We start from the raw sequence: 26,982 nt of genomic DNA on the forward strand, positions 1-26,982 counted from the left end.
GTCTGTTCCTTGGCCTCCAGGTACTTAAAACTGAGTAGAAGAGAATAAAATATAGGTCCACATTGCTACAATATGAAGCCCACCCTTAAACTTGTCAATGTCAAGAGAGAAGTCCAAATTGGGACCATGATGGTTAATTGTCTCTTTAAGCTCCTGACTGTTACATTAAAATTTTTTTTAATATTTATTTATTTTTGAGAGAGCATGAACAGGGGTGGGGAGAGAGGGAGAGAGAGAGAGAGAGAGAGAGAGAATCTGAAGCAGACTCCACGCCATCAGCACAGAGCCCCATGTAAGACTCGAACCCATGAACCACAAGATCATGACCTGAGCCGAAGTCAGACACTCAACCAACTGAGCCACCCAGGTGCTCCCTGACTCTTACATTTTTAGATTACACTCTTTCTAAAAAGTTTTTTCCTCTGATGTTCCAAAAGTACCACATGCTCATTGTAGGCAATTTGATCAGTATCAAAAACTATAATGAATAAGAAATAAGGGGAGAATATCCTTTTCAAGAACATGGAGACAGGATTGGAAAGCTGATCCAGGGATTGCAGGTGTGGGAATGAGAAAGTCTATTTAGCCAGCAAACCCTGAATTAGATTCTTCAGCCTGGATTCAAGTAATTGTTCTACCCTTATGGACTATATGGCATTGACTGTATATACCATTGACCCTTGAATAATACAAGGATTGGGGTGCCAAGTCTCATTGAAGTACAATATTCATGTATAACTTTTGAGTCCCCCAGAACTTTAGTACTCAAGTAATAGTCTACTATTAACCAGAAGCCTTAGTGATAACATAAAGTCAATTAACACATCTTTGTATGTTTTGTGTATCATATATTATTATAGTCAACTAGAGAAAAGCAAATGTTACCGAGAAAATCATAAGGAAAATACATTTACAGTACTGTACTGTAAAATTCTGCATATAAGTGGACCTGTGTTGTTCAAGGGTCAAACCTGTTTTGTTCAAAGGTCAACTATATATAGATATCACTGAGTCATTAAACCCATGATTTTGCTGATATTTTGTAAAGGACAGGGGTTGAATGAGTAGATTAACTCAGTAGTGCTCAGGTTGACAAAAATCATGGAAGGTGGTAGCTGAATGATTGGGGTTTGAAAGCCTGCTACAGAATGTAGACCTTTGGCAACAAAGGCACAGGGAGAGTGCCATGTGAGGACAGAGGACTGGAGAGATGCATCCATAAACCAAGGAACTCCTGAGGCCACCAGAAGCAGGGTAGAAGCCTGGAACAGGTCCTTCCTAGTGCCTTCAGGGGGGAGTATAGCCTACTGACTTCTTGACTTGAGACTCTGGCTTTCAGAACTGGGAGACAATAAATTTCTGCTGTTTTTAGCCACCTGGTATGTGGTACTTCATTATGGCAGCCCTAGGAAACTAATGCACCCATTATCCTCAGCAGTGTCTCAAGACTTCAAGAGGGTCTTCACAGCCAGAGTCTGGAGAATCCTGCATTGGCCTTTTCCCAGCCCTACTCCTAATGGCCACTCCCTGTGACTAACTAGCATGTGCTTGGTCATTTTTGATTGGAACTGACTTAGTTGAACTTGCGTGATCGCTCCTACCCAGCTGAGAGCTCAGGATCCCCAAGAAACAAGAGATGGTAGATGCATTTCATAGAAGAGTTGGGAGGAAGAAAAATCTGGGTCATGGGTGTGGGGAAACTGTGGAAGGGGGACATAACCACAGACAGAGGGATGGGAACAAAGAGACTCCCCTTATTTCTTTGCTGGTGAAGGCTTGAGGTGTTCTACCCCTGCCTCGATCCTGGTATCAGTCCTCACGGCAGTATTTGGGGAGACAGGGATAAGAGAGCTGCGTGCTTGTCCTGGCACAGCCATGAACTTTGTGTCCTCAGACTATTCACTTAGACTCAGGGATTAGTTCCACCTTTATAATTCTGGGAGGACCTAGCTGTTTGATTCCAAATGGAGAAATAGAAAATTCTAGGATGAGCTCACCTATAAGAACAGCAGTGATTAATTGCCTGCCTCGTTCTGGTTCATTTCCAGCTCTGTTATTTATGTTGTTCCTCTTAATTTTTTCCTGCTGTTTCAGCTTTACAAGGGGTATCCAATTACTTCCTCTGTGACATTTTTTTTTTTTTTTAACTTTTGAGTGCCAGAAATCTCACCTCAGAAGGGGTTTCTTTTTCTGGTAAAAATCTCTTGAATCGGTCCCTTTCTTTCTGTGAGGGCTGCTCCTGCCCAGGTCCAGGGCCTCTGCATCTCAGGTCTGGATTCTTACAGGTGTCATCCCTAAAAGGAGCCTTCCTGCTTCCCAGGTGGCCCATTCTCTATATTGTGCCAGCCAGAATCTGGGGCTCATCTCTGGCTCGCTCTTTCCCCTCACCCCACTCCAATTAGTTACCACTAAGACCTCACTATTCTACTTCCTTGATATCTCTCAGATCCACCCTTTTCTCTCCACCGTCACCTCTGTCACATTGCTCAGCAGAACTACTGATATCCAAATGGGGTTCCTGCATTATACACACCTTTCCAGCCGGCATGCACTGTCCCTAGAATGTGCTTGCTTATGGGCAGCTCACCTGTATCAAAGCTTGTAATAAAGGGCCCTACAAACCCAGAATAGAGTCTCAACTCTTCAGTGGGGCGTATGAGGCCTTTTAGAGTAGCTCCTACTTGCCTCTCAAAGTCATGTCCCTCCCACTCATGCTCTTTTGGGTTCTCCATAAAGCACGTGCAGCTCCTAGAACAGGCAACACTTTTCTTTCTCACCTCTGGCTCTTCCTTCTACCTGGAACACCTTTATCTTTGATCCTCACCTTCACTCCATTCCTCGTTCAGGACTCAACTCACTGGACTTTTCTGGAACGGAGGAGTCACTCCACTTTCTATGTCCCTCACATGGTCTGTTCTCCGTCCCATTTCTGCCATGCCACACTGCAAGTCCCATGGGACAGAGGAGGGACTTGCTCACTGCTGTATCCACATAGAAGCCTCTCAAAATTCATCAGATGACTTGTTGAATGAATGGATATTTAAATTCATGCATATAAATGTGAATGATTGAATGAGTGGAGATGTTTGCATAGCATCATGACAAACCTTGTCCCTGCATTCGTGTAAGCTGCGCTTGCTGCTTGGACCAATAGGAAATCTACTCTGATGCCAGAGTCAACCCATAGCAGGATAATTCAGGAAAATTGAATTAAAATTTTAAAAGTAATGTTTTTTAGATTTTCCTTCCTGGAATGCATTAGAAAGTGAGACCGGAGACCAATGCCGTCCCGGGATGGCTTAGCATCACCCTGGAGGTTGGGGGGAGAGCCTGGAAATGACTAGATTTCCCTCAAGCTCTTTGAATCTGGTCTCAGGTTTATGCTGGGAGCCTTTCCCACTACCCGACCAAGAAGCGATTTACTGAACAATGACCTCATTTTACATTTCACAATATGTGTGTCATATAAGCAATCTGTGCTGCTGAACGGTTTCCTGTAAACATTTACAATGGTTTGAGGCACTGGGGCCAGTCCCCAGTAGTTCTGGGAAAGACTTTTTAGAAAACAAGAAGGAACCTCTGCCCCAACTGTACATTGGACACTGCAGAGTAATTATACAGTAGAGGTCAGGCCCAGGGTGATAATTAGCCTTGGGGGTGCCAGAGGGCCTCCTCGCTTTTGCACTCCCAGCAATTTTCTGGGAGGAGACAGAGCTGAGTTTCAGCAGGATGGAGGCCGCTGGGTGTGAAACGCCCTCCGCTTCACACCGGGGGCCCATGTGCCACGTGAGTGATCTGAGTGGTGTGCGGGCGGCGGTGGGGGTCTCCGCTTTCCCCACAGGCCCCTCATGCCAGCCCCAGGGGCCTGGCTGAGCTGCGGAGGGGGGCAGGCTGTGGGCTTCCCAGTCCCTCAGTGTCTCCTTTGAAAATGGGAGTGCAGGGAAGGCAGGGGAAGCAACGAGTGGGGGAGAATCATGCGTGGCAAGGAGGGTACTTGTCTACTGTGTTTCCTGAGGCTCCTATAATAATTACCACAAACCCTGTGACTTAAAACAGCAATATACTCCCTCACAATTCGGAGGCCAAACGTGTGAAATCATGTCGGCCACGCTCCCACCAGAGGCTCCGGGGTCAAATCTGTGCCTTGCCTGTTCTAACATCCGGAGGCTGCGGACAGTCCTTCGCTCGGCATCTGGAACATTGCTCCACTCTCTGCTTCTGCTTCACGTGGCCTCTTCCTGAGTGTTTGCTTCTGCCTCTCTTGCTCTCTCTCCTTTTAAAATTTTTATTTATTTATTTAAGTAACCTCTGTACCCTGTGTGGGGCTTGAACTCAGAACCCCGAGATCAAGAGTCTCGTGCTCCACTGACTGAGCCAGCCAGGTTCCCCTCTCCTGTCTCCTTTAAGGACATTAGTCAATGGATTTAGGGCCCACCCAGGTAATCCAGTTTCATCCTTTCTCAAGTCCTTAACTTAATTACTTCTGCCAAGATCCTTTTCTCAGTTAAGGTCACATTCACAGGTTCTGGGTGGATATATCTTTGGGGGGAGCACCATTCACCCTGGTACACTCTCAGTAATAAAGAGCAAAGGCCACTCCGGGGGTGGGGGTGCTCTTTGCTGCCCATACTGATCTAATTGGCTTTGTGGGGATTTTGGATCTGAGCTTATCCTTTAAAAGGAGCAGATTAGCATGTAATGAGGGCCAGAGTCGTGCTGAGACTGTGCTGCCTTCTGCCTCAGCACCTGTCTGCAAGGAGGCATTATTAGCCCATTCTGCAGTTGAAATGGGGCACCAGTAGGTAGCAGAGCAGGGGCTCAAACCCAGGTCCGAAGTTCATTCCCATGCCTGGTGAGGGGAAAGGGAACTGGGCTCAGGGTTACCAGATCCCAGTTCTAGGTCTGGTTCCACTCCGGTGTGTCTTGAGAAGCGTTAACCTCTGTGGCTCTCAGATGGACTAGACCTTGCTCCCAAAGCGTGGTCTCAGGATCTACGGCATCAGCATCACCTGGGAGCTTACTGGAAATGTAGGATCTCAGAAACCACTCAGAGCTACCAGTCAGAATCTGCGTGTTAACATCCTGGCGACTCAAAAGCACGTTACATTTTAGGACGTCATGAACTAGAACTAAGGTAATCTTCATGGCAACTTTTCCTTCAGAGAGACTGTTTCTGTGTTTCTTTGAGGGAGAATGACAAGCATCCTTTTACACTTCAGAAAGGATAATGGGTGTCGGGTCCATACGCTGTCAGGTTTAAGGCATTCTCTTCAGAGAATAACCTCTGAGCCTCAGCATTCTCTCTGTTAAGTTGTTATAATACAACTTTATAGGGTTGTTGAAAGGGTTACACGAGGTGATGTGTATGCAGTGACCAGCTTAGCACTTGGCGCATAGAAGGGGCTCTACAGCAGTAATCAGCACAACAGTGGTCCCACCTTCAAGCCACATCCAAAAGGGAGAAGAAAACACTGGGTGGCTTTGGCATTCAGTAGGTACTCTATGTTGAATGCACTGAGTGGCTGAAAGCACAGGGATGTATCACTAACTGCAGCTGAGTTATTCCCACACCCACTTTGCTCCTGTCTCCAACCCACATCCAGGTGTCAGGACCTCACTTGAGAGGCAGCAGGGAAGCACCTGTGAGGCTGGCTCAGCCACTCAGTAAAACTCAGAACTATAAACATCCTGCCACTTCCAGGCAAACATGGCTCCCGGCAGCTGTTGTCCAAATACAACATGAGCCAGGTCAGGATATGAGCAAGAAACAGCTTCTCTCTGCTGAGCTTTTCTCTGATGCCCCCCCAAACCAAGCAAGCTAGTTGTCATCCTTCATTTCCAGCTCCCTCTCCCTCTGATTTATTCCAAAACACTTACTATATAGAAATCCCTTTTACCACTCTCCTGCAGGGTCTTCTCCAGCCCCAGCTCCCTTGGGACTTCTCCAACATTTCTTGGGCAAGACAGACTATTCTATATTCAGATAGTTCCTTATGTTGAAGCGAAATATGTCTTCTTAGAACTTAGTTCTTTCTGTGGAGTCTCAAAGAATTTACGGTCATATTTGTTCTACCACAAGTACCCATTCCTAGGAAAGTAAATCTTCACTGATTTACTTCTAAGTAAAAATCTAGCACTTGTTTTTGCAAAACAATATGCCAAGTGAAAGAAGCCAGACACAAAAGGTCACACACTGCATGATTCCCTTTAGATGAAATTTCCAGAATAGGCAAATCCATAGAGACAGAAAGTAGATTATGATTGCCTGGGCCTGAAGGGAGGGGGGAGTGGGGAGTGGATGCTAATAGAAATAGGGTTTCGTTTGGAGGCAGTGAAAATGTTCTGGAATTAATAATGATTGTTATCGATCCTGTGCATATACTAAAGCCCAGATTTCTGGGACTAGGAAATTTTTCATCAGTGATCTCCTTGGGTCTCAGAGCCTCTCTTCATGGTCTTATTCCTAGATGCTCTTCCCTTCATCTTACCTTGTTACTGGGGTTACCTTATTCCTGATCTCTTTCTCAGTCTCCTATTCTTGGCTATGCACTTACCTGAGGCATTGATGTAAATAGTTTCCCTGGCCTTGACCCTTGATTCTTGACCTCGGCCACTGTTTTATGTTTACTCGATCTACTTCTAGATGCCATTCCAGATCCCTAATCCAGCTTTCATCAGACCTAATGCCCTACCACCTCTCATGAGAGGGACCAGAGAGACTTGGATGACATTAGGATTGCATAACTACACTTCTCATGAAGTTTCTTCCACCTTAAGGTCAGATTCAATGTCATAGTATCCAGTTTTTAACTATCCTATTGGACCTTGAAAAGCATTAGGATCTGATTATAGTTTGGGTATCTTTTACAAAGAGAACCCTAGAGGTAATTAACTTGGGTTAGTTCGGAATGTACAAGATCAGTGGGAGGTCATCTTCCTAAGATCATGGGAAAGTTGGACAAGAGATCAAATATAATCAACTTCAAAAGTAAATTTAAAAACAAAATAGATTCCATACCCATTCCTTTGCAGGCTTTGTTCAGCATTTTGGCATCCTGATCCACATCAAAACCTTGATGACTTCTCGCTTTGGCCTGGAGAAAATAATTGAAAAGGTGAGTGGACTGGACAATATGGGCATTCTTGAATTATCTCTGGCTGATGTTGGCAGCTATTTAGAAGATGAAGAAGTCATCCAAATGAGGGACCAGCTGCCACTTTATACATAGGTACATGCAGAAATCAGCTTGGGAAACTCTGGCCCCAGAGAGACGACTGGTACTCCTTGGAGCCAGCTGGCCTTGGATGACCACTGAGAATGGGCCTCTCTGTTCATAAGGACAATCAGCCTGGCCATCTCTGGGTTGAGACATTTGGACATCAAGCCTACCTTTGTGTGACTGCCTCTGAAACAGAGAATAATACAGTGGGCCAATGTCCTGGAATGCTGGTTCTACCCTCTTGTCATGAGACACAAGTGTGTCTAGGGAGTAAGTGTTGCCAGGCAGAAACTGAGGGTTCTAAGATTTTATGACAGATGCATCCATTTGGTGACCTGGGCTAAAGCTTTGCCATCCACACAACGAGAGACATAACATTTAGTTTGCCAGAGACACCTACCGACCAGAAATAGCAGAGTTACTGGTTTTTACTGTTCCTCGGGGAGAGAAAGTTCTGTTCGTATACTAAGTTAGGGCTTCTCCTTTTACTTCAGTCATTGGTATAATAGATGCACTAATTTGTCCACAGCTACCTAAGTCTATGTTATTATTATCTGCTTACAATTTTTCTTTCAGCTGACTTAGCTGGGTTTTACTTGAAGTTATTTTTAAAAGGAAATTTTCTATTAGCACTAAAATGGAAAAACAATATTGGTTGCCTAAACAAAAGCAACATAAAAATAAATGCATCACTATTAAAAATTTAAAGATGTGAGGTTAATTGCAGTGACACAACTATTAGCTTTGAACCTACCCTGTGTTTTTGCAATTCTTTCCCTTTCCTCACAGAGATTATCTTTGATGACACGTGTCACTTATTTCCCACCCTTCAATGAAGGAGTGATCATGCTACTGTCTACACCACCTACCCAATTCCCCTCTCCCGCCTTTCGTTTTCCTTGGCCCCCATTGGGAAGGCATAATAAACCACATAAAGCACAGTAGACATATTGTACTTATTTGTCTGGCATTGCTATTCCTTTGGTGGGGGGCTTCCCTTTCCCCCATTTTATGTGTTTTCACGGGGGCTGTCAGTCATGAGGCTTGAGCCTCCTTGTCCCGCCCTTGGGTGGGCACAAACCCTGCCACTCTGGCAACTGTGACTGGTTCAGGAGTAGAGTATAATCCAAGCAGTAGCAGAGTCTTTTCTTTGGTTGATATTGAGATAGAGAGAGAAAGAGATGTCTTCTGACTGGGCTTGTTCAGCTGAAAGAGTGAGTCTAGGCCTGCTGGTTGCCATTTTATCCTCTGCATGAAGGGACATGAGTTCAGAGTGAAGCAAGGCAGAGACAAAAAGAGTGGAAATATGGAGAGAGAAAGAGAGACTGAATACCACTGTATAAATCCTCGGACGCAGCAATGCCTGTTTCCTAGCTCTTCCCATTTTCATTAATAAACTACAACTTTCTTGAAGTTAGTAAGTTGGGTTTCTGCCCTTGCAACCAAAAGTGTTCTGAGTAATATCCACAGAATAGAAGAGGGCTGACTTCTAGGCCTTTCTTAATAGAGATTCGTGTAATCCTAGAGCCAAAGGGATCTTCTAGGGCCGCCAGTCATCTCTCTGCCTTATGGGATCCCTCCATTGCACAGCCCATCTTGAAGTATCTCTTTCTGAAGCATGATGGGAAGGGGACTTACATCTCTTGAGCACCTGCCACATGCCAGACAATTTCTTCGTTTACAGACCTTTCTTCATTATTAACCCAGAAGAGTAGCCATGAGGAGTCTAAACTTACAGAGAAGGACATCAGGCAGGTTAAGTAAGGAAGGTGTCTGAACCCTTGCGGGATATCGGCAAGCCCAGCATGGTTTGCCTCCTAAAGCCCATGCTCTCAGTCCCATGCACCATCCTGCCTCGTGCTCTAAGTAGGATGGGGGCCTTTATGTGCAGCATTTTTTTCTTTCCAAATCTCTTGTGTGGTGTGAGAAAGCTATCTGGTGCCGCTGAAGGCTTGCTGGCAGGACCATCGACAGAATTTTCAGGGCTCGATGCAAAATAAAAATGTAGGGTCCTTGTTCCAAATGGATTTAGAACTTCAAGATGGTGACATCAGAGCGTTAAAGCAAGCGCGAGGCCTTTCTGAGTGCTGGGTCTGTGCACCTGCACAGGCTGACACTATGGAGCCCGTCCTGCCTGTTGATCAAGTTCTCTGAGTGTGGGAGAGTGGCAAATGGCAATCTCAGAAGAGTGAATGGTGTCTTTGCTTTTCATTAGAAGGATTTTGTGGAAGGTTCGGGGAGTGAGGTGCCATTGAACCAGAGCAGCACACATCTCCTCTTAATAAGCTGTTCATAAACCGTTCTGATGTCATTTGAGCCTCATCAGGGCAAAGAATCTGGTGGGACACTTATATTTGCCCCACCTCACGTAAATTGAAACAGAGGCACAGGGCTCTGTGAATAGCTAGGGAGGTTGTGCCCTGGCTGAGGGGCAGGGGGGCTGGAGTCCAGCTGGGATTACATTTGCTAAGCCAGCAAGGCTGCTTCTCCCCCAGAGAGACACATTTTTTCCTCAGTTGCACAGAGATGCAGCCAGGACTTGCAGAAGCCCTGTGGAGACTTGCTTAAGATCCCCTGGCCAGGTGATGGCTGCGGGGGAGCCAGGGGTAGACTCGTTCTGTCAAGTATGAAGAGACACTTCCGTCCTTCGTCCCCTTACTGTTTTAGTGAGGTGGGTCCTTGATACAAAAATAGAGTTAAAGGAGCCAAAAATAAAGGGGGGGGGGACCCTCTGAACATATCTAGTTTATCCAAGGCCAAAAGATGAAGTGTCATTTAGTCCCCAAATAACAGTGATATTGGGGGGGTGGGGGTGGGGAGGGCAGTGGGAGAATGTTGAACTACACGTTAGGAGCAAAGATGACGTGGAGACAACTTTTTCTTTTTTGCTTAACTGAACATGCAGCATTGAGCTAGTGAGACCCTGTTGGACTTCCAACCTATAGAACTATAAGGCAATACGTTTATGTCATCTTTAAGAAATTAGTGTACAAGTCTGCATCCGACACACTTCAATCTGCCATCAAGGCAGGTGGAAGTTAGGAGTTCGTAGGTTCCTTCTAAGGACCACTCTTAGCCATGTTGGTTATCTTTCCTAATCCAAAGAGTCTTGTTCCTCATAACAGCAGGCTATTTGATGTCAGAATAAAGAGATCACATGATGGGATTTATTTAAAGGCAGGGAGGGAGGCGAGAAAATAGGCTGTTAGGAATTTCCCCCTCTGCGTGGCTGGGACTGCCTCCACAAAGGACATATTATTCATCAGTGCCACCCAGTGTTGATGCAAGGGGTGTCCTTGGCTTGTTCTAATGAGCTGGGTAACCATCTTCTCTGGAATGTATACGGAGCGGACATTCCACCGTTCATTGTTCATTGTTAGTGATCCAGGCAGCTGACTTTGGGACCTCAGGCCCATTTGCCCATCAGATTTCATTTTTGAAACCTGAGGCCATGGAGCAGAACTTCCACATAAAGCAGGTCTGCAGGAATATGAGTCAGGCACAAAATGGGGGTACAGGGGACTCCAGTATGAGGACAGATAGGACTGTGATGATTTGAGCAAATACACAATGTTCCACTTGCTTTCAACTTTAGGCGAAATAGAGGCAGAACAACATTCCTTTTTTGTTTTCTTTTGATTTGTTGTTTAACAGCATTTACACTGACACTCAAGGGACACATTAAAAAGACAAGATGTCAGATGTTAATAAAAATGATTATAGAAGTCTGGGCTTTGAGCCCACATGAATCCAAGTTTGAATGTGGTTCTATCCCTTAGCAGCCATGTGAACTTGAGCCAATAACCTCTAAGTGATCATTTCCTCACCTGTGAAATGGGGGCAATGTCTGCCTTGTAAGATTTGAGGCTTATGCGAGATAACATTTCAAAGGCCAGATAGATAAGGAGCCACAGAACTGCTAATTTTTCCCTCTGCTTCTTTGGGCCATCTCTTGGTTTTTTGCCTTACAGTGAGGTTAGGTTTTCAATTCTGCATATTTCCACTTGACAAGTTTGAAAGATTTACGTCTATCTATCTATCTATCTATCTATATCTGAGAGATGTCTTCCAAACTTGAGATTGTAAGATGTAGATCTATCTCTAGTGCTCCAAACTGTATTTGAATCCCAGAAATAATTGCTATTACTCATGTGACCTTCGGCAAGTTTGGGAGCCCCTCTGTGCTGTGGTTTTGTCATGGCAAAATGTGGCCAACAATAGTGTCCACTCATAGGTCTCTTACGAGAATTTAAATGAAGTCATTCATACCAAACATCTAAATGAAGCGTAGCAGAGAGCATGTTCTTAAAAAAATGTAAAGGATTAATAATGGAAGGCAGATCAGCAAAGAACCTTCTAGAATATTTGAAACCGTCTCCTGCTCACAGGGTTTCTACCTTGTAAATGGCACTCTAAGGACTGGTTTTTCATTGATCACCTGCAGTTTGGATCTAAAGCTCCAGACACATATTTCACACCAGGCAGTGAAGTCGTTCACAATTCAGGCTGCACGGAGTCAGGTGACCTGGGATGACACCCAACACCACATTTTGTTAACTGCCTCATTTGATTAGTGTGATAATTGGCACCTCATGGAGTGTGAGGATCTCACTGAGATACAGCCCGGGTGGGTCACTTGCCAATGTAACAGTCAGGCTCACAATGGGAGCGAATACCATGAACTCTACAAGAGGCACTGCCTGGTGCAAAAATGAGCTGGGAACTTTCAGTCTTGTTTTTGCTTCCTTCCTTCCTTCCAGCATGTCTACCTGTCACTTCTCTGTGTCTCCATGTTCCTGCATCTTAAACAAGGAAATGAATGATCCATTTTTCTGGAAGGAGGAGTTATACAAAATGAACTGAGATGCTATGAGCCTGGAGGCAGAATGAATGCCGAAAACACCCACTCTGTGAAATGACTCAGAGACAGGCCAACTTCAGCACATCGAGTGCCTAGGAGGGAGGTTGGCTGTTGTACCAATTCAGATACCACATCCCCTACCCTGCCCCACCAGCCACAAGGGCCAGAGTGGTGACACAGACAGCCGACCAAAGGCTTCTCTCCTGGTCCAGGTCAAGGAAAGCTTAACTCTTGGAGTCAAAGGGAACATTTTAAGAAAATCTTCCTCCAGCTTGCAGCAAACTCTGGGGATGGAGTTTGTGAAAATTTAGCTGAGGGATATGATTGGCAGACTGTTGCTATGTATTATGTGGTAACCAGGATGTTCCAGGACCCAGCCTTAAGCGCACTCCTATTTAAGGCCACTCCCACTCATCCAGTCCTGGTGACCTGATGTATTTGAAGAGCATCAAGACTGGGAAATAAGAATATACTTCTCACGAGAGACATGGGAATTATTTAAAAAGCAATATGCCACAGGCAAATTAGAATCTCCTCTGAATGGTTCCTCTTCTCTGCCCGCTTCCTTCTTCTTTCCGCCTCTTTTTTTCCTCCCTCCCCTTCCTTCAACAGACAAGTAGTGAGGGTCTGCTGTGGGGCCAGCACTGCCCTGGTGAGGGGGACTTGATCAATGAAGTGCAGGTCTTGTCCCCAGGGAAGTAAACATGCAAGTAGATCAATGACAATTCCGTTTATAATGGGGCATGCATGTTGGGTGCAAATCGCTGAAAGGAAGAAGGGGAATTTTTAGGGAGAAGTTGACATTTGTGCTCGTTCGTGAAATATGAGTTAGGCAAGCATAATACATACGTATGTACATACACACATATATACGTACATACATATATACGTACACAAATAAGGAGGGGTGACCTGCCACTGAACTACTGCAGAACGGACATGATTGATCTAAACAATACACAATGATGTAATGTGGACTTGGGAGTGGGACCTACAGCGTTCAGTTATGCTTTGCTCCTTACCGGTTGTACGACCCCCGCCCCAGGCAAGCTGACCCATCTCTCTGAGCCTTTGTTGTCTCAGGTTTAAAGTCGAGGTGCACCTGTGCATGGGCAGCGTGAGGTTTGGATGCAGTCGTGTTGGGGATGTAGTGCCAGGTTACAGTGAGCACTTGGTTGGTGGCACGTAGGAGGTGCTCAGTGACATAAGGATGTAGGGGTCATTTGTAAGCCCTGAAGTATTATCAAAATGTAACGGGAGTGGCATTTTGTTTGCTCTTTCCAGTGCAGTTCCCCAGAAGCCCTGGCTTGCTGCAATTTGCTCGGTAAATATTTGAAAGTGGTTGCTTGGTATCCAGGCTCTGAGACAGGAGGACTCTCAGGAAGCGCTGGAGAGCAGAGGGCTCATTGTTACACTGATCTCAATGGTGTTGCTTTTGGAGCCAACATGAAATCAGGAGGAGGCTGAGGAGGTTAAAAATGAGAGCCAGGATTAGAACCAGGTGGTGGCCTGGGCATTTTAAACAGGAGCAAGGTGGAGGCAGGCAAGGGTTGTGCCGGGGAGAGCCTCAGACATGCCTGAATTCTGCCCAACATAAGCAGTGACCGTTGCCCCTGCTAGTTAATGGTACCTTGAGCCAGTGCTGGTGATTTGGGCTAAACCTGCATAGATTTTAGTCGTTAGAGAGTTAGGGAAACTGAGGTCCAGTTCGGGAAAGAGACTTCTTCATGGTCACATTGGTATCCATCCCCCCAAAGATGTCTACCCTTGAACCTGGCATGATGCTATTTTTCTCTCCTTACCCTTTCTAAGCGTCTCTTTTCCATCTGAAAGATAACAAGGTCTTGGGGGTTGTTACAAGGATATGCATCAAACATACTTGGCGGGAAGCTGGGCACATGGTGAGTGTTCAGTGTTATTTTTATTACTTCCTTCCATCTTGACCTGATTCCTATGGAGTGTTGAATGAGCCCCTGACATGTTGCTTTGTGTGGCACCTTTAAAATAACTGATTACATAATTTTGTCCTAAATCAGAAACCATTTTGTACTTAACAGATAAGTAGTAAGCTGGGCCAAGCGTTGAAGAGAAATTTAAGGGATTAACACTTAAAAATGAGAATGACAGCAAAATACAAAGCACTTACTACGTGCCAGGCACTGGCCCAAACAACTTAATCCTCACAAAAACCCTATGAGGTAAGCATTATTACCTCCTATTTTGCAGTTGAGAAAACCAAGAAACAGAAAGGTTAATAAGTTATCTGAATCACACAGTTACTAACTGATGGAATTCAAACCTACACAATCTGGATCTAGAAATTCCACCATTGGCTTCTCATTAACTAATTTTTTTGTCTCTTTCAAAATTATTATTTTTAAATTTAATGGTAGAAAATCTCAGTCCAACCCTCAGAATGCTAGTATTTTATAGATACACCAGCTAAGACCTGTGATTTGTCCACTGATCAGGGAAGCCAAGGACCCCTTGCATAGCTGTGAGATCAAGAAATGTTCTTGATGAGACAATAGGAAGTGAAGTGGAAAATGAAGGCCAGCTACCACTATTTGCAAGGCAAAATGGATAGCCTCTCCCTGTGAGCAGAGCATATGTGTAGGAAAGGCACTGTTGTCAAATTCTGCTCTCAGTATCTTTTTGAGTCAAATGGAATCATGTGTTCTGCTTTTCATTTGTGAACTAAGACTAATACCTATGTAGCAAAATCTTGGGAAGATGAAATAAGACAATGTGATTCATTATAGCATTATTCACAATAGCCAATACAGGGAAATAACCTAAGTGTCCATCAACAGATGAATGGATAAAGAAGACGTGGTGCGCACACACACACACACACACACACACACACACTTACACTTACACACAAAATGAATATCAAGCCAACTTACAGAAACAGAGACTAGAATGGGGGTGGGGGAGAGGGGAGATGTTGATCAAAGTGTACAAATTTCCAGTTATAAAATGAATACATTCTGGGAGCCTAATGTACAGCATGGTGATTATGGTAATAATACTGTACTATATACTTGAAAATTACTAAGAGAGTAGATCTTAAATGTTCTTACCACAAAAAGAAATGGTAGTTATGCATAATGCAGGCATTAGCTAAGGTTATAGTGGTAATCATTTTGCAATATATAAGTGTCTCACATCAACACACTGTTTACCTTATATTTATGTGATGTTGTATGTCAATTATATCTCAACAAAGCCATATGAAAATATATTGTGAGGGTTCTGGGCAGGGAGATTTCATTATGATGATCCAGAGCTGGCAGGGGAGAAATTGGCTTTTCTGCCCTTCTCTAGCAGGCTGTCAGGACACCTCCTCCTTTTCTTCCTCCTTCCCCATCTTACCTCAAACCTTCCTGTTCCCTGTTTACTAAAACATCTTGCCCTTTGAGTAGTAGAGAGATCATAGCTAAGGGACTGTGGTGTGCCAAGGGGTTGAAATTTAGCAGAGGCAGTCTGAAGACAGAAAAGCATGAGGCCAGCAGGATGACCAAGGTTTCCAGCATGTTTATTCTTAGGGGTGACTGCTTTCCAGCCTGATAAACTGTCACATGTTTTCATAGGTAAAATTTCATTTCTCCCTACCTGCAGGAATCTAGGCACACTGACTGCAGATTTACCTTATTAGGAAGGGTCCATGAATGTTCAGTGGGGGAAGAAGAGGAGGGGTACTGCAAGCAGGCTCCTCACTGTAACTTCCCGAGTCCTCAGAGGGCCAAGGGGTTTGGGGGTTGACGGGCCTCATGCTCCTCCATTTCTTAAACACCTGGTTGCCCACTGTGGAGTCCACTGGCAACAGTGGAGAATGTATCTACTTAAGGGAATTTGCTGAAGCTATATCTCCTCTCTGAAACCACTTATGACCCTCTTGGGAAAGATTGAGGACTTTCTGCCAGTTGGGCCTAAGGTGGCCAACTGATTGCCCAAGACTCAGGGTTTCCTAGGATGTGAGATTTTCAGTGCTGAGACTGTGATGGTTCCAGGCTAATCAGGATGGTTGGTCACCCAAGCTGGAGCTGACTTTGCAAGCTTTCAAGAGACAATTGTGTGCATCTCTTCCCAACTCTGTGTTCAGTGAGGTCATGTTGGTAACTTGAAATCAGCTGTGATTTCATATTCATAGTATGGAAATTGGCTCATGGCACAAATTGGGTTTTTGTCCTCCCCTGCCCCAAGAGCTGGTTGTGAAACATTTTCTGGCACACCAGTTTCTTTTTTGTGCTTATACTCCATTCTAGAGACTTCTATCAGATCTTCTTAAGATACATTATTATATTTATTCACTAATTTATCTCCCTCCCTAGATTGTAAACCTCTTGGAACCAAGAACCATGTCATATTCCTTGTCATATCCAGCACCTATCATAATGCCTGACACATTATAGGCACTTGATAAATGTTTACATATTGATGGAAGCTCATTTGAATTCTCTGCAGCTATAGGGTATTTCTCTTGCCTTCTAGAGGCGGAAGAATCTTCTTCCTTTGTATGTTACAGAATATGCCACACCTCTTTTCCTTTGCATCCTGGCCTCACTCTAGTTTGTATCAATGTCAGGGGTCAGTGGCAAGAGTGGGGACAGAAGAGGGGGAGAGTGGAGTTATCCAGTTAGACATCTTGAACTGATAATGATGTCAAGCCTCCTAGGGTAATAAAGCAGAGAGAATGATAAAAGGAACAGTAAACTTAACCAGGACACCTGGGAGAGCTCAACTGGACCTCACCTGGAGGCTTAACAAGAAACACAAATGGAAGTGAATGCCTAAGGCTTTTAGGTCTGGAATAGTTTGAGCTAAATAGAATTTGATGCTCTTAGACTTAAGACCTATGGAGGAAATAGTGGACTCTGAGGAAGATGCCCTGAACACAGATGGATAGCTTTTCAACCCTGGATACACATCAGAATCATTTGAGATAGTTTTTTTTTTTTTAATTATTTGAGAGAGAGAGAGAAAGCAGGGGAGGGGACAGAGAGAGAGAGAGAGAGAGAGAGGGAGAGAGAATCTTAAGCAGGTTCCATGTTCAGTGTGGAACCTGATGTGGGGTTCAATTCCATGACCCTAGGATCATAACCTGAGCTGAAATCAAGAGTCAGACACTCAACAGACTGAACTACCCAGGCGCCCTGAGATTTTTTAAAATAGACAAATGACTGAGTCCCAACCTGATCCTATTAAATCAGAATCTCTGATGTAAGTATTTGCAAAACTTACTAGATAATTCCAACGTGAAACCAGGGTTAAGACCCACTGGTCTGACAGAAATTAGAAACTTTCCCATTGACATCCTAATGAATCAGAAAGACAACTTAAAAATGTGCTGAGGCTTTACACAAATAAGAAATCCTAGCCTTTGTTAAAGGAGCAAAAGATAAAGGGAAGAGGTTTATCATAGATTCTGAGGGTAGAAATTCAACCCAGGGTTTTCAAAATGGGTGACATGGAACACTGAATGTATTAAAGCCTGTTGGACTTTCAACTGAAAAAGGAATTCTTTTTAAAATTCTCTCTCCGTTCATCATATTGAGTCATTCTTTGCCTCGTGATAGTATGTCTTTCACACTCTTTCAACCCAGAGATTGGCAAACTATGGGCTATGGTCAAATTCTGGCCCATCATCTGTTTTTATAAATAAAGTTTTACTGGAACATAGCCAACCTACTCATATACATTTAGTCAACGGCTGCTTTCACACTTCAGTGGCAGAGTTGAATAGTTGTAACAGAGGTTGTGTGGCACACAAAGGCTGAGATAATTATTTTCCCAACCCCTTCTCTTCTTTATGCAAATAGATTTTTTTAATCAGAAAACAGATGACAGAATCTGAGCCTTCAGCTGGCAGTAGTATTTAGTTAGAATTTAATATAGTCTTTTTGCCTTCATTTAGTTATCCACATTTATATCAACTGATAATTGATTTTCCATTTATGATACTAACATAGTTTCTTTTTAAGATTATTTTTTTATGTCAAAAAATGAGTGAATTTAAAGAAAAGAGATAATAGAGCTATTAGCAGCATAGACAGCATATGTGTTTGGCAACATTCATGAAAGTCATATTTAAATCTGAAGTTTGGGAAACATTGAATGTATCCAGTCCCCTCATTTTACAGGTAAACTGAGGCCTAATTGTTGAGCCATCTGCACAGGGTCACTTACTTGCTTATGAAAAAATCTGGAGCCCTCCCTCTCAGGACAATGTTCTTTTACCTCTCACTGGTTACTCATTTGTACTTTGAAACTAATTAGCATGAATGCAAAGTATTGTACTATTCATGAATTCAGAAACAGAAAGATTCTGGCAACATTTCCACGGGCATGTTTAGTAGACATTGATGGGCAATTTGAAACACAACAGAGGGGCCATTCACATCTTTAAACATGAATCTTGGGTGATAGTGGCATATTGTTTCATTAAGTTGATTGTTTCTTAGGCTTGGTTTCCTTGGAACAATACATTTGACTTTTTTTTTTAAATCTTGCTTTTTTGTTGTTGTTTTAAATCAAAATCTACTTAAATGCTTATAGAGCAAAAAGGAGACTACTAATTAGAAAAAATATATATATTGCATTGTACTCTGTGGGGTCTATTTAAACACAGTTTCAATCGTATAAGAGTATTTGGTATTTCACCATGTACTTATTGTTCTATTAGCATTCTCCATGGTCACAGCAAAGCTGATTCCTCCATTCTTAGACCGTCTGCCCACTTGGACCCTTTTCAGAGATCTGTTAATCAAGGAGGTCGACAGGATAGCCAGTCAGTGTGTAGGAAGCCTGAGAGTTCAGGCTAACCTTAAAAGGTGATAAGAACACATAGAACTGTTACACTATTGATCTATCCTTTCAGAGATGCAATTTTAAAGTGACACATACGACGGGCACCTTGGTGGCTCAGTCGGTTAAGCGTCTGACTTCGACTCAGGTCATAATCTCATAGTTTGTGGGTTCAAGCCCCACCTCAGGGCTGTGTTGACAGCTCAGCGCTTGGAGCCTGCTTTGGATTTTGTGTGTCTCTCTATCCCTCCTCTGTTCATGCTGTCTGTCTTTCTCTCAAAATAAATAAACATTAAAAAAAATTTTAAAAACAGTGACATGTATGAAATATGTGTTTGGCCATCATTCTAAATGGATAGGAATATTTGCATCATTTGGCAAATAAGTCTGAAAATAGAAAAAACATCCACTTGAATCAGATCTTGATATGATTTACATATGTATGCTGACTGTGTATTCTTGAAAAATGAGTGAAACTTTTCAGGTTAAAATAAATGACCTGTCTTCTAAACGTGGGATTATCTATATGTTGGCATTTTGAGAACACTTTTAATGAAGATTGATATTGTTAGATCATTTTCCAGAAAGACAAACTTTCTCAGGCTATGCTTTCTGTGTTATACATTGAGTTAGTGTGAGTTGAGTTGGCATTATGGATTGAGTTGGTGTGATACCTTGAGTTGGTCACCTATCAAAAGGTGACTAGAAGGTGGGGACCTGACCTTAAGGAGATCTGACCTTAAGACTCTCCAACATCTAGCGCCCTAAGGTGGTGGGCACCATCATTTCTGAAGGTACTGACAATATATTCAGAAGTACAAACAATGTGACTGGCCCACCATGCACTGAGCTCTGATATAGGGAGACTATATGGGGCAGTCCTTTCAGGGACTACACTCAGAGGAGAGGTGAACAAATGGACTCATGATTGTTTCAGTCAGTGACTTTCCATTGAGCACTGCTCATCTGGGCAGGAAAACTTTGCTCAGCTCAACGGCCTCAGTGCTGGATATTTCTGTAGAGAAGCCTTTCTCACTCTGGCCATCAGAGTTACTTATGGATTAACAGTCTTTTAGGGGGAAACCGCTGCCCCTCGCCTGCTGTTGTCACTATCAGGAGGACAAGGGTCAATCTTGAAGATGGGTTGGCTCTACCCTGTGATAAGAAAGGCAATCAGTGTGAGGGAATATCTAGGCCAGAGGGGCAGGAATACATGGTTGCAGGTAGAAGTTCAGTCAGATAAAGACATTATGGGGTCATCTCCTGCCCTATTGCCTTGCTTTCCCTAAGGCCTGTGTCTCAGAAGCAATTCTGTCTCTCTGGGGACATTTGGCAGTATCTAGAGACATTTTTTGTAGTCATAAGTAAGGGAGTGCTACTGATCTCTAATCCTAGAGATCAGTGATTCCTCTAAACCATCATATAAGGCACAGAACATCCCCTCACAGAAGAATTTTCTGGTTCCAATATCAGTAGTGCCAAGATCTAACATGATGAGTGTCTACCACCCTGGCCTAATGACTGCAACAATGCTATAAACATGTTTCTTTAAAAGGTCTTGAGAAGGCTGGGCTTCTGGTGCAAATGGCACATAGGTACTGACAAAGGCAAGGTCCCCAGTGACAAAGAGCGAATTGCTGTGCTTACATAAAAGGGAGGATTAGAAGTGGACCATGATGTCTTTCTTCCTTTAATTTTATTTCAAAGAAACTAGATGACAAATCTGAAAGGTAACTAGGTAACTAGGAGGAAGAATCTGACTTAAAGTTGGTCATCATCCTGTCATCATCCTCTGTTCTTTGTCTGCATCACAGTTGTAGGCTTCACAGCCTCAGCTGGCAGGGGCCTCATCAGGCAGCCTCAGCTGACTCATTCTTAGGGGCCCTTTAGTATGTGGTGGGCTGGACAGCTTAGAGTTTCTACTAGAGGTGGAATTACATGCCCTGTATGGAAACAAGATTGCATCCTGGGGGAAAGTGACTGCTTTGAGGTTGTCCACAGATTGTTTTGGGAGTCAGAGACCTCTAAAGAGTGTTAAACCTCCAGATATCCAATTACTGCTGTATTGCATCAATGAAAGTGAACTTGGAGGATAAGGTGATTGTGGGGAGATGATGGTCATTCCTCAACCATGAAAGGAACCATGCCTTCAAGAGTTATGAAAAATGAAGCACTTTTCTCATTAGAAAAGAACTGTCCATTTCCTTCTTCTATTGCCAAAGGCCGTTTTTCTGCCAATTCAATGAGAGTATAAACTTGGGATTCATTGCTTGCAGGAAAAAAAGAAGCAAGTGTACTCTGGGGTCCTCAAGAGTCAATGATAAGTGGGTAGACGGAATTGGAAAGAGAAAATACTGGGGGCTGAGCTGGGTCATTACAGCATTGAATGGTGCTGTGTAAAAGGCATAGCCAACAGTATGTGGACAAGTTTTGATTTGCTAAAAAGGAAACAAGGTAAAATAGCTAAATTTGCTTTGAGCAAATTTCTGTCTCCAACAGAACCAAAACAATGAATGTTATTCTTTCCCCTGGTAAGAGTTTAAATATGCATTGGATCCAATCCTATTAATTACTTCTTTAAAATTCTTTTAAACATTTTAATCTTCCTTTTCATTTCCACCACAACCATCCAAACCCCCATTACAGGAAGGGTGAATTATTTGACTGCCTTTCTATCTTATCTTTGAGTCATCATTCCCTTTCTATTTCAGTCCATCCAATATGGCAGCAGACACAGCAGTAGTAATATTAATAAAAATCATAGTTATAAGAAAGCAATATGATAAAGCAATATCCCCAAGTCCCAAGGATTGGTAAAGCCAACCTCTGCCACGGTGGCAGTTCAAGGATTAGGTACATGACCCAAGTCAAACAGAATTTTTCCCTGACATGCTATAGAAACTTAGGGGGGGAAAAACCCCTCTTTTCCTTGATGTTGTTAACGTGGAGCTACGTGAGGCCATGGCCTTCTCTGTGGTGCCCAAACTATCTGTGGCCATGCCTCCCTCTCACCAACAACTTTTGCCTCCCACACCACTGGGGAAAAAGAAAAGGTTCATTTTCAGTGGGAGAGAATGAGCCCAACATGTAGAAAGAAGGAGAGAGAGCGAGAGAGTGAGATTGAGGAAGAACGTGCTAGTTGACAAGATGATATCTCCAGCCCCAGGGATGAATCACGATTCATGGCTGTCCTCTTCCCCTCGGCCGGTGATTGGTCTAGGGACAGGCTTTTGACCAACTCTGACTAATGAGATGGGATGTGATGCCTGCTTGGGGGCTTTCCAAAAAGATTATTCTCAGTGCTAGGGGAGTGGTAAGAAGAAACGTACTTTTTTCTCTGTCCCCTTCCCTCTTACTTGTGATCCTATCGCGTGTGATCATGAACTTAAACACAGACCACTATCTTGTACCCATGAGGGGAGCTGCTGCAAACACATCAAGGGTGGCAGAATGGAAAGGTAGACATGGCATGTGTCCTTAATGATGTGACTGAACCACTCAACCAACACTGGAATCCCCTCCTCTCAGACTTCATGTGAAGGCTAATAATTAAATGTCTTTGTTACTTAAGCCACTCTTAGTCTTGTAGTCTACTACTTGTACTCACATACTGACTTGAAAACAAAACAACTATGAATTTGTGCTCCTCAAATTACCTCAAGTGCAGCCTTCTCTTTTGAGTTTCAGATCCAGCTACCTGCTAGGTATTAAACCCAGGTGTCCCATGGATATCTCAAACTCAGCAGATCCCAAAGCAAAATTCATCCTCACATTGAGCAAACTTCCAGTTTGTTCTATCCCCAGGATGCACCCCATTCATCTGGGTACATAAGCCAGGTACCCGAATCACTCTGTAGTCCTCCTTGTCCCTCACCTACCTGTCCACTTAGCCAGTTACATCTATTTGACCTTCCCATCAGTCCTCTTCTCTCTGATCCCACTGCCACTGTTTAAGTTGGGAACACAGGCTCATCATCTTTCTCCAGGGCCACTGCCTCCTAAGTGTTTTATTTGCCTTTGGTCAGGAATCTCTCCAAAACTTTCTCTACTAGCTTCTAGCATGGTCCATCCAAAGTGCATCTCTGACCTTGTCATTCCCTTGTCTGAGATTAGTTATGGCTCCTCTATTGCCTAAGATACTAGTTCTCAAAGTGTGGCCCCTGGACCAGCAGCATTAGCATCATCAGGTAACTTGTGAGAAATGTAAAATTTGGGGCCTTGCTCTACTGAATCAGACACTCTCCAGATAGGGCCCAGCTCTCTGTTTAAACAAACCTTCCAAAGGAATCTGATGTACGTCGTTTAGAAAACACTACTGGCCTAAAGCAAAAAAACCCAATTTCCTTGGTGTAGTAGGTTGAATAGTATGCTCCCCGAATGCGTGTCTACTTGGAACCTCAGAACGTGACCTTACTTGGAAATAGAGTTTTTGCTGATGTAATTAGTTAAGAATCATGGGTGAGATCATCCTGGATTTAGAATGGGTCCTAAATCCAGTGACTGGGGTCCTTAGAAGAAGAGAAGTAGAGGGGAGGGCCATGGGAACATGGGAACATGAGATTGGGACTCTCCTGCCCTGAGCCAAGGACTGCAATGCCTGGGGCCACCAGAGGCTGAAAGAGGCAAGAAAGAATTCTTTCCTACAGTCTTCAGAGGAAATGGTGGCCCTGCTAACACCTTGATTTTAAATCCCTAGACACCAGAACGTTGAAAGAATACATTTCCATTGCTTTCAGCCACCCAGTTTGTGGTCCTTTGCATATTAGCCCTAGGATACCAATACACTTTGCATAGCAAACAAGGGCCTTTAGGACACCCCTGTGCATCCGAGTCGCTGCTCCCTGATCAGTGATCTATCAAAAATATGCGTGGTGCGCCTGTTATGTGTCAAGCCCCAGTGATGGAGCCGTGATGAGGGATGGCGGTGCGGGCCCTGCAGAAGCTCCCGGCCAGGGGGAGGGGCTAGCAGCTGCACAGGCAGGTGATGTTTGACGGATTCAGTGCTCTGCAGGGCAAGAGGCTTCTTGTACCTCTCTGCACGTACTCTGGCACCGTAAAGATTGCCCTTCTGCACCTTAGGAAGCCTCTCCCACTCCTTCCTCCCACACAGAATCACTCTCTCCCCTAAGTTTTGGACGTGTTTCTATTAGTGCATTCGTTGCACATCGTTGTAATTGTTTACTTGTTTGCCTCCCTTGCTAGACTGTGAGCCATTCAGAGGGCATGGACTGTGCTCTTTTATTCCTCTTTTTATCAGTGGTGCCTCAAACAGCACCTGGCTCATGGGAGTTTCTTTAAAAAAAAATGTGTTGAACTGATAACGAGGATGAAGAGTGGTTTCCTTCCTCTGTTGGCAGAGGGACTCGAGCTTACTTTTCTCCATGCAGCGCTAGGATGAGTTGTGGGAGAGACTGCAGCCTGGGGTCAGTGGAAGGGGCAGAATGGGGCAGTTCCCTGGACTGCTTTTGGTGTCAAAGGCCCTGGAGGAGGGTGTGGGACTAAGTAGGCTTTAAAAGCCATCATCCGGGCATCTCTGCAGGCTGAGTGATGGGAATGGTTCAGTCAAAGCTGGGGCACAGCTCCAGCCTATGCCTGTGAGAGGCTTTTGCTTCAAAGTTGATTTTCTTTCTTTTTTTCCCCAAAGTTTATGTATTTATTTTGAGAAGGAGCGAGGAGTGGGGGAGGGGGGGGGAGAGAGAGAGAGAGAGAGAGAGAGAGAGAGAGAGAGAGAGAGAGAGAGAGAGATTCCCAAGCAGGCCCCACACTATCAGCACAGAGCCCAATGTGGGGCTCCATCTCATGAGCTGTGAGATATGACCTGAGCCAAAATCAAGAGTCAGATGCTTAACTGATTGAGCCACCCAGGTGCCCCTCAACACTGATTTTCAAACTTGAGTGTACATCAGAATCACCCGGAAGGCTTGTTCAGGTGCAGTTGCTGGGCCTTCGCCCCAGAGGTTCTGATTCCATAGATCTGGAGTGCGGCCCGATAATTCGCATTCCTAACAGATCCTAGGTTATTCCAGTGATGGCCTGGGGGCCACATTTGGGCACATCCCTGCACTAGAGGAACACATGACATAAGACCCATAGTTCTCAACTTTGGGTACATTAGAAATTAGTTGTGGAGTTTTTAAAAAGTACAGATACAGGAGAACCTTACTCACACATTGGTTGGGGCGGGGGGTGTAACTGGTCATAGGGATTTGGACTCCAAATGAGTAAAACATTGGCTTGAGTAAGCCTTTCCCATAAAACATAATGAACTGATGAGTTGATCACACGTTTATTGAGCATTTGCTATGTGCCAGGGTTTGTGTCAGTAATGGGGATACAGAGATGAACAAGACACTGTCCTAGCCCCAGTGAGCCATCAGTCCAGTCTGGGGAGGATGTGTGAACAGCTAGTTCTAAAATCCTGTGGGAGGGGAGTGATGACATTGTACACAGAGTAGCATGGAAACACTAAAGAGGAGCATCAGATCTAGGGGAAGAGGAGGAAGCTCAGGATCGGGGGTAAAGAGGAGACAATGGTCCACTTCAACAGATTTAGAAATCCCAGTAGGTTAGCATCTAGTTGGTATAATGTGAAGAATTTCTACCTAAATCCAAATCCATGCTTCACCTCTCCTTGGTCAAATTACCTCATCTCTCCATGCTTCACTTTCCCCAGATTGCAAAGGGGATAATAATCCTGTCTCCCTCACAGAGTTGTGTGGACCAAAGGACCAAAAGGACACGTGTACATGGGGGACTTGGTAGAGTCAAGGGCTCAGAGTTCATGCACACAGCCCGGGCTCCCAGAGCAGCTCACAGTCTAGCAAGCGCTTGAGAAATGTCAGTTATCCTCATCATCCTTCCAGAAGGCCCCCTTGAAGCCTCCAGTTATGCCCGCCATCACTGGGAATTTGAGTTCTGGCTGCTGTACAGCAGGGCAAGCATCTGCTAGATTCCATCCCCTACACCAAGTGGCCAACCGCCCCGCCCAGGCTCCTACAGTGTTAAAGCTCTTGTGTCAGTTTTTCAGTTTGCAAGTTCTTCCTTCCATTGGTATATTTGTCCTTGGCAAACTTTCCCCCCACCTTTAAATGACTTTAAAATGTGGGCGCCTGGGTGGCTCAGTCGGTTAAGCGGCCGACTTCAGCTCAGGTCATGATCTTACAGTTCATGAGTTCGAGCCCCGTGTCGGGCTCTGTACTGACAGCTCAGAGCCTGGAGCCTGTTCCAGATTCTGTGTCTCCCTCTCTCTCTGCCCCTCCCCCATTCATGCTCTGTCTCTCTCTGTCTCAAAAATAAAAAAACGTTAAAAAAAATTTAAATGACTTTCAAATGACTGCTTTTTATCTTCCAGAGACAAGAAACCCCTAAAGCCAACATTGTGTGTGATGGTGTCTCAAATGCAGCCAACTTTGAGTGGGAGGCTTGTTTTTAAAGGAAGAAGGTATGCTTTAGTGCATGCCCTGTTTTGACATCAGAGGCCCTTTTTGTTTCCTTCTATACCCACGGTGGTGTTCAGGACTAATTTGGGGGGATAAATGATTTCCTGATAGGAGAGGTAGGACTGTGTGGTCTTAGTTTCTTTCGTGGTTTCTTTAGGGTTTGAGAATCACACTTCAATGCACACTCTCGGTTAAAGCCATACTTACTTTATCCCAAACTCCCAGTCACATTTTTACATCCCTCCAGAGCCTACCTTCTTTTCCCAGGCATCTGGACCTATTCCCACCTCGTGTGTGGCTCCTGGGTGTTCCTAATCCACCTGCCTCGGAGCTTGCCTGTTCATCTGCTCCAAGTCCCAAACTGTTTTCCATTTTAGACAATATTTACATTGGCTAAATATTGGCACAAGCAAGTCATAAAATGTGGCATGCTCACAAACACCGTGGCAGATCGCTGAGCAGATGTTCTAACATTTACCAGTCGGTTTTCACTTATGGACATTTATAATGACACCTGCTTTCATTGGCGGTATGCTGCTCTGTTCTTGTAAGAATAGTGTTATGCTCCAGTTCCGAGTTTCTCAAACACAGCTGCACGTTTGGAACCACCTGGGGAGCATTTGCAAATCCCAGTGCCCAGGCCAACCACCAG

At 44.2% G+C, this 26,982-nt stretch overlaps 1 protein-coding gene across 1 annotated transcript in view; it reads right to left on the bottom strand.

Moving 5' to 3' along the window:
- ANXA13 (annexin A13) overlaps positions 1-26,982 on the bottom strand; it is a 50,360-nt gene that overhangs the window by 19,970 nt on the left and 3,408 nt on the right. Inside the window, exon 3 of the mRNA XM_007076828.3 lies at positions 7,019-7,094. Within this exon, the coding sequence (XP_007076890.2) occupies positions 7,019-7,094 (76 nt within the window). The remainder of the gene's footprint in view (positions 1-7,018; positions 7,095-26,982) is intronic.

Source organism: Panthera tigris, chromosome F2, assembly GCF_018350195.1.
Source record: "Panthera tigris isolate Pti1 chromosome F2, P.tigris_Pti1_mat1.1, whole genome shotgun sequence".
Taxonomy (NCBI): domain Eukaryota; kingdom Metazoa; phylum Chordata; class Mammalia; order Carnivora; family Felidae; genus Panthera; species Panthera tigris.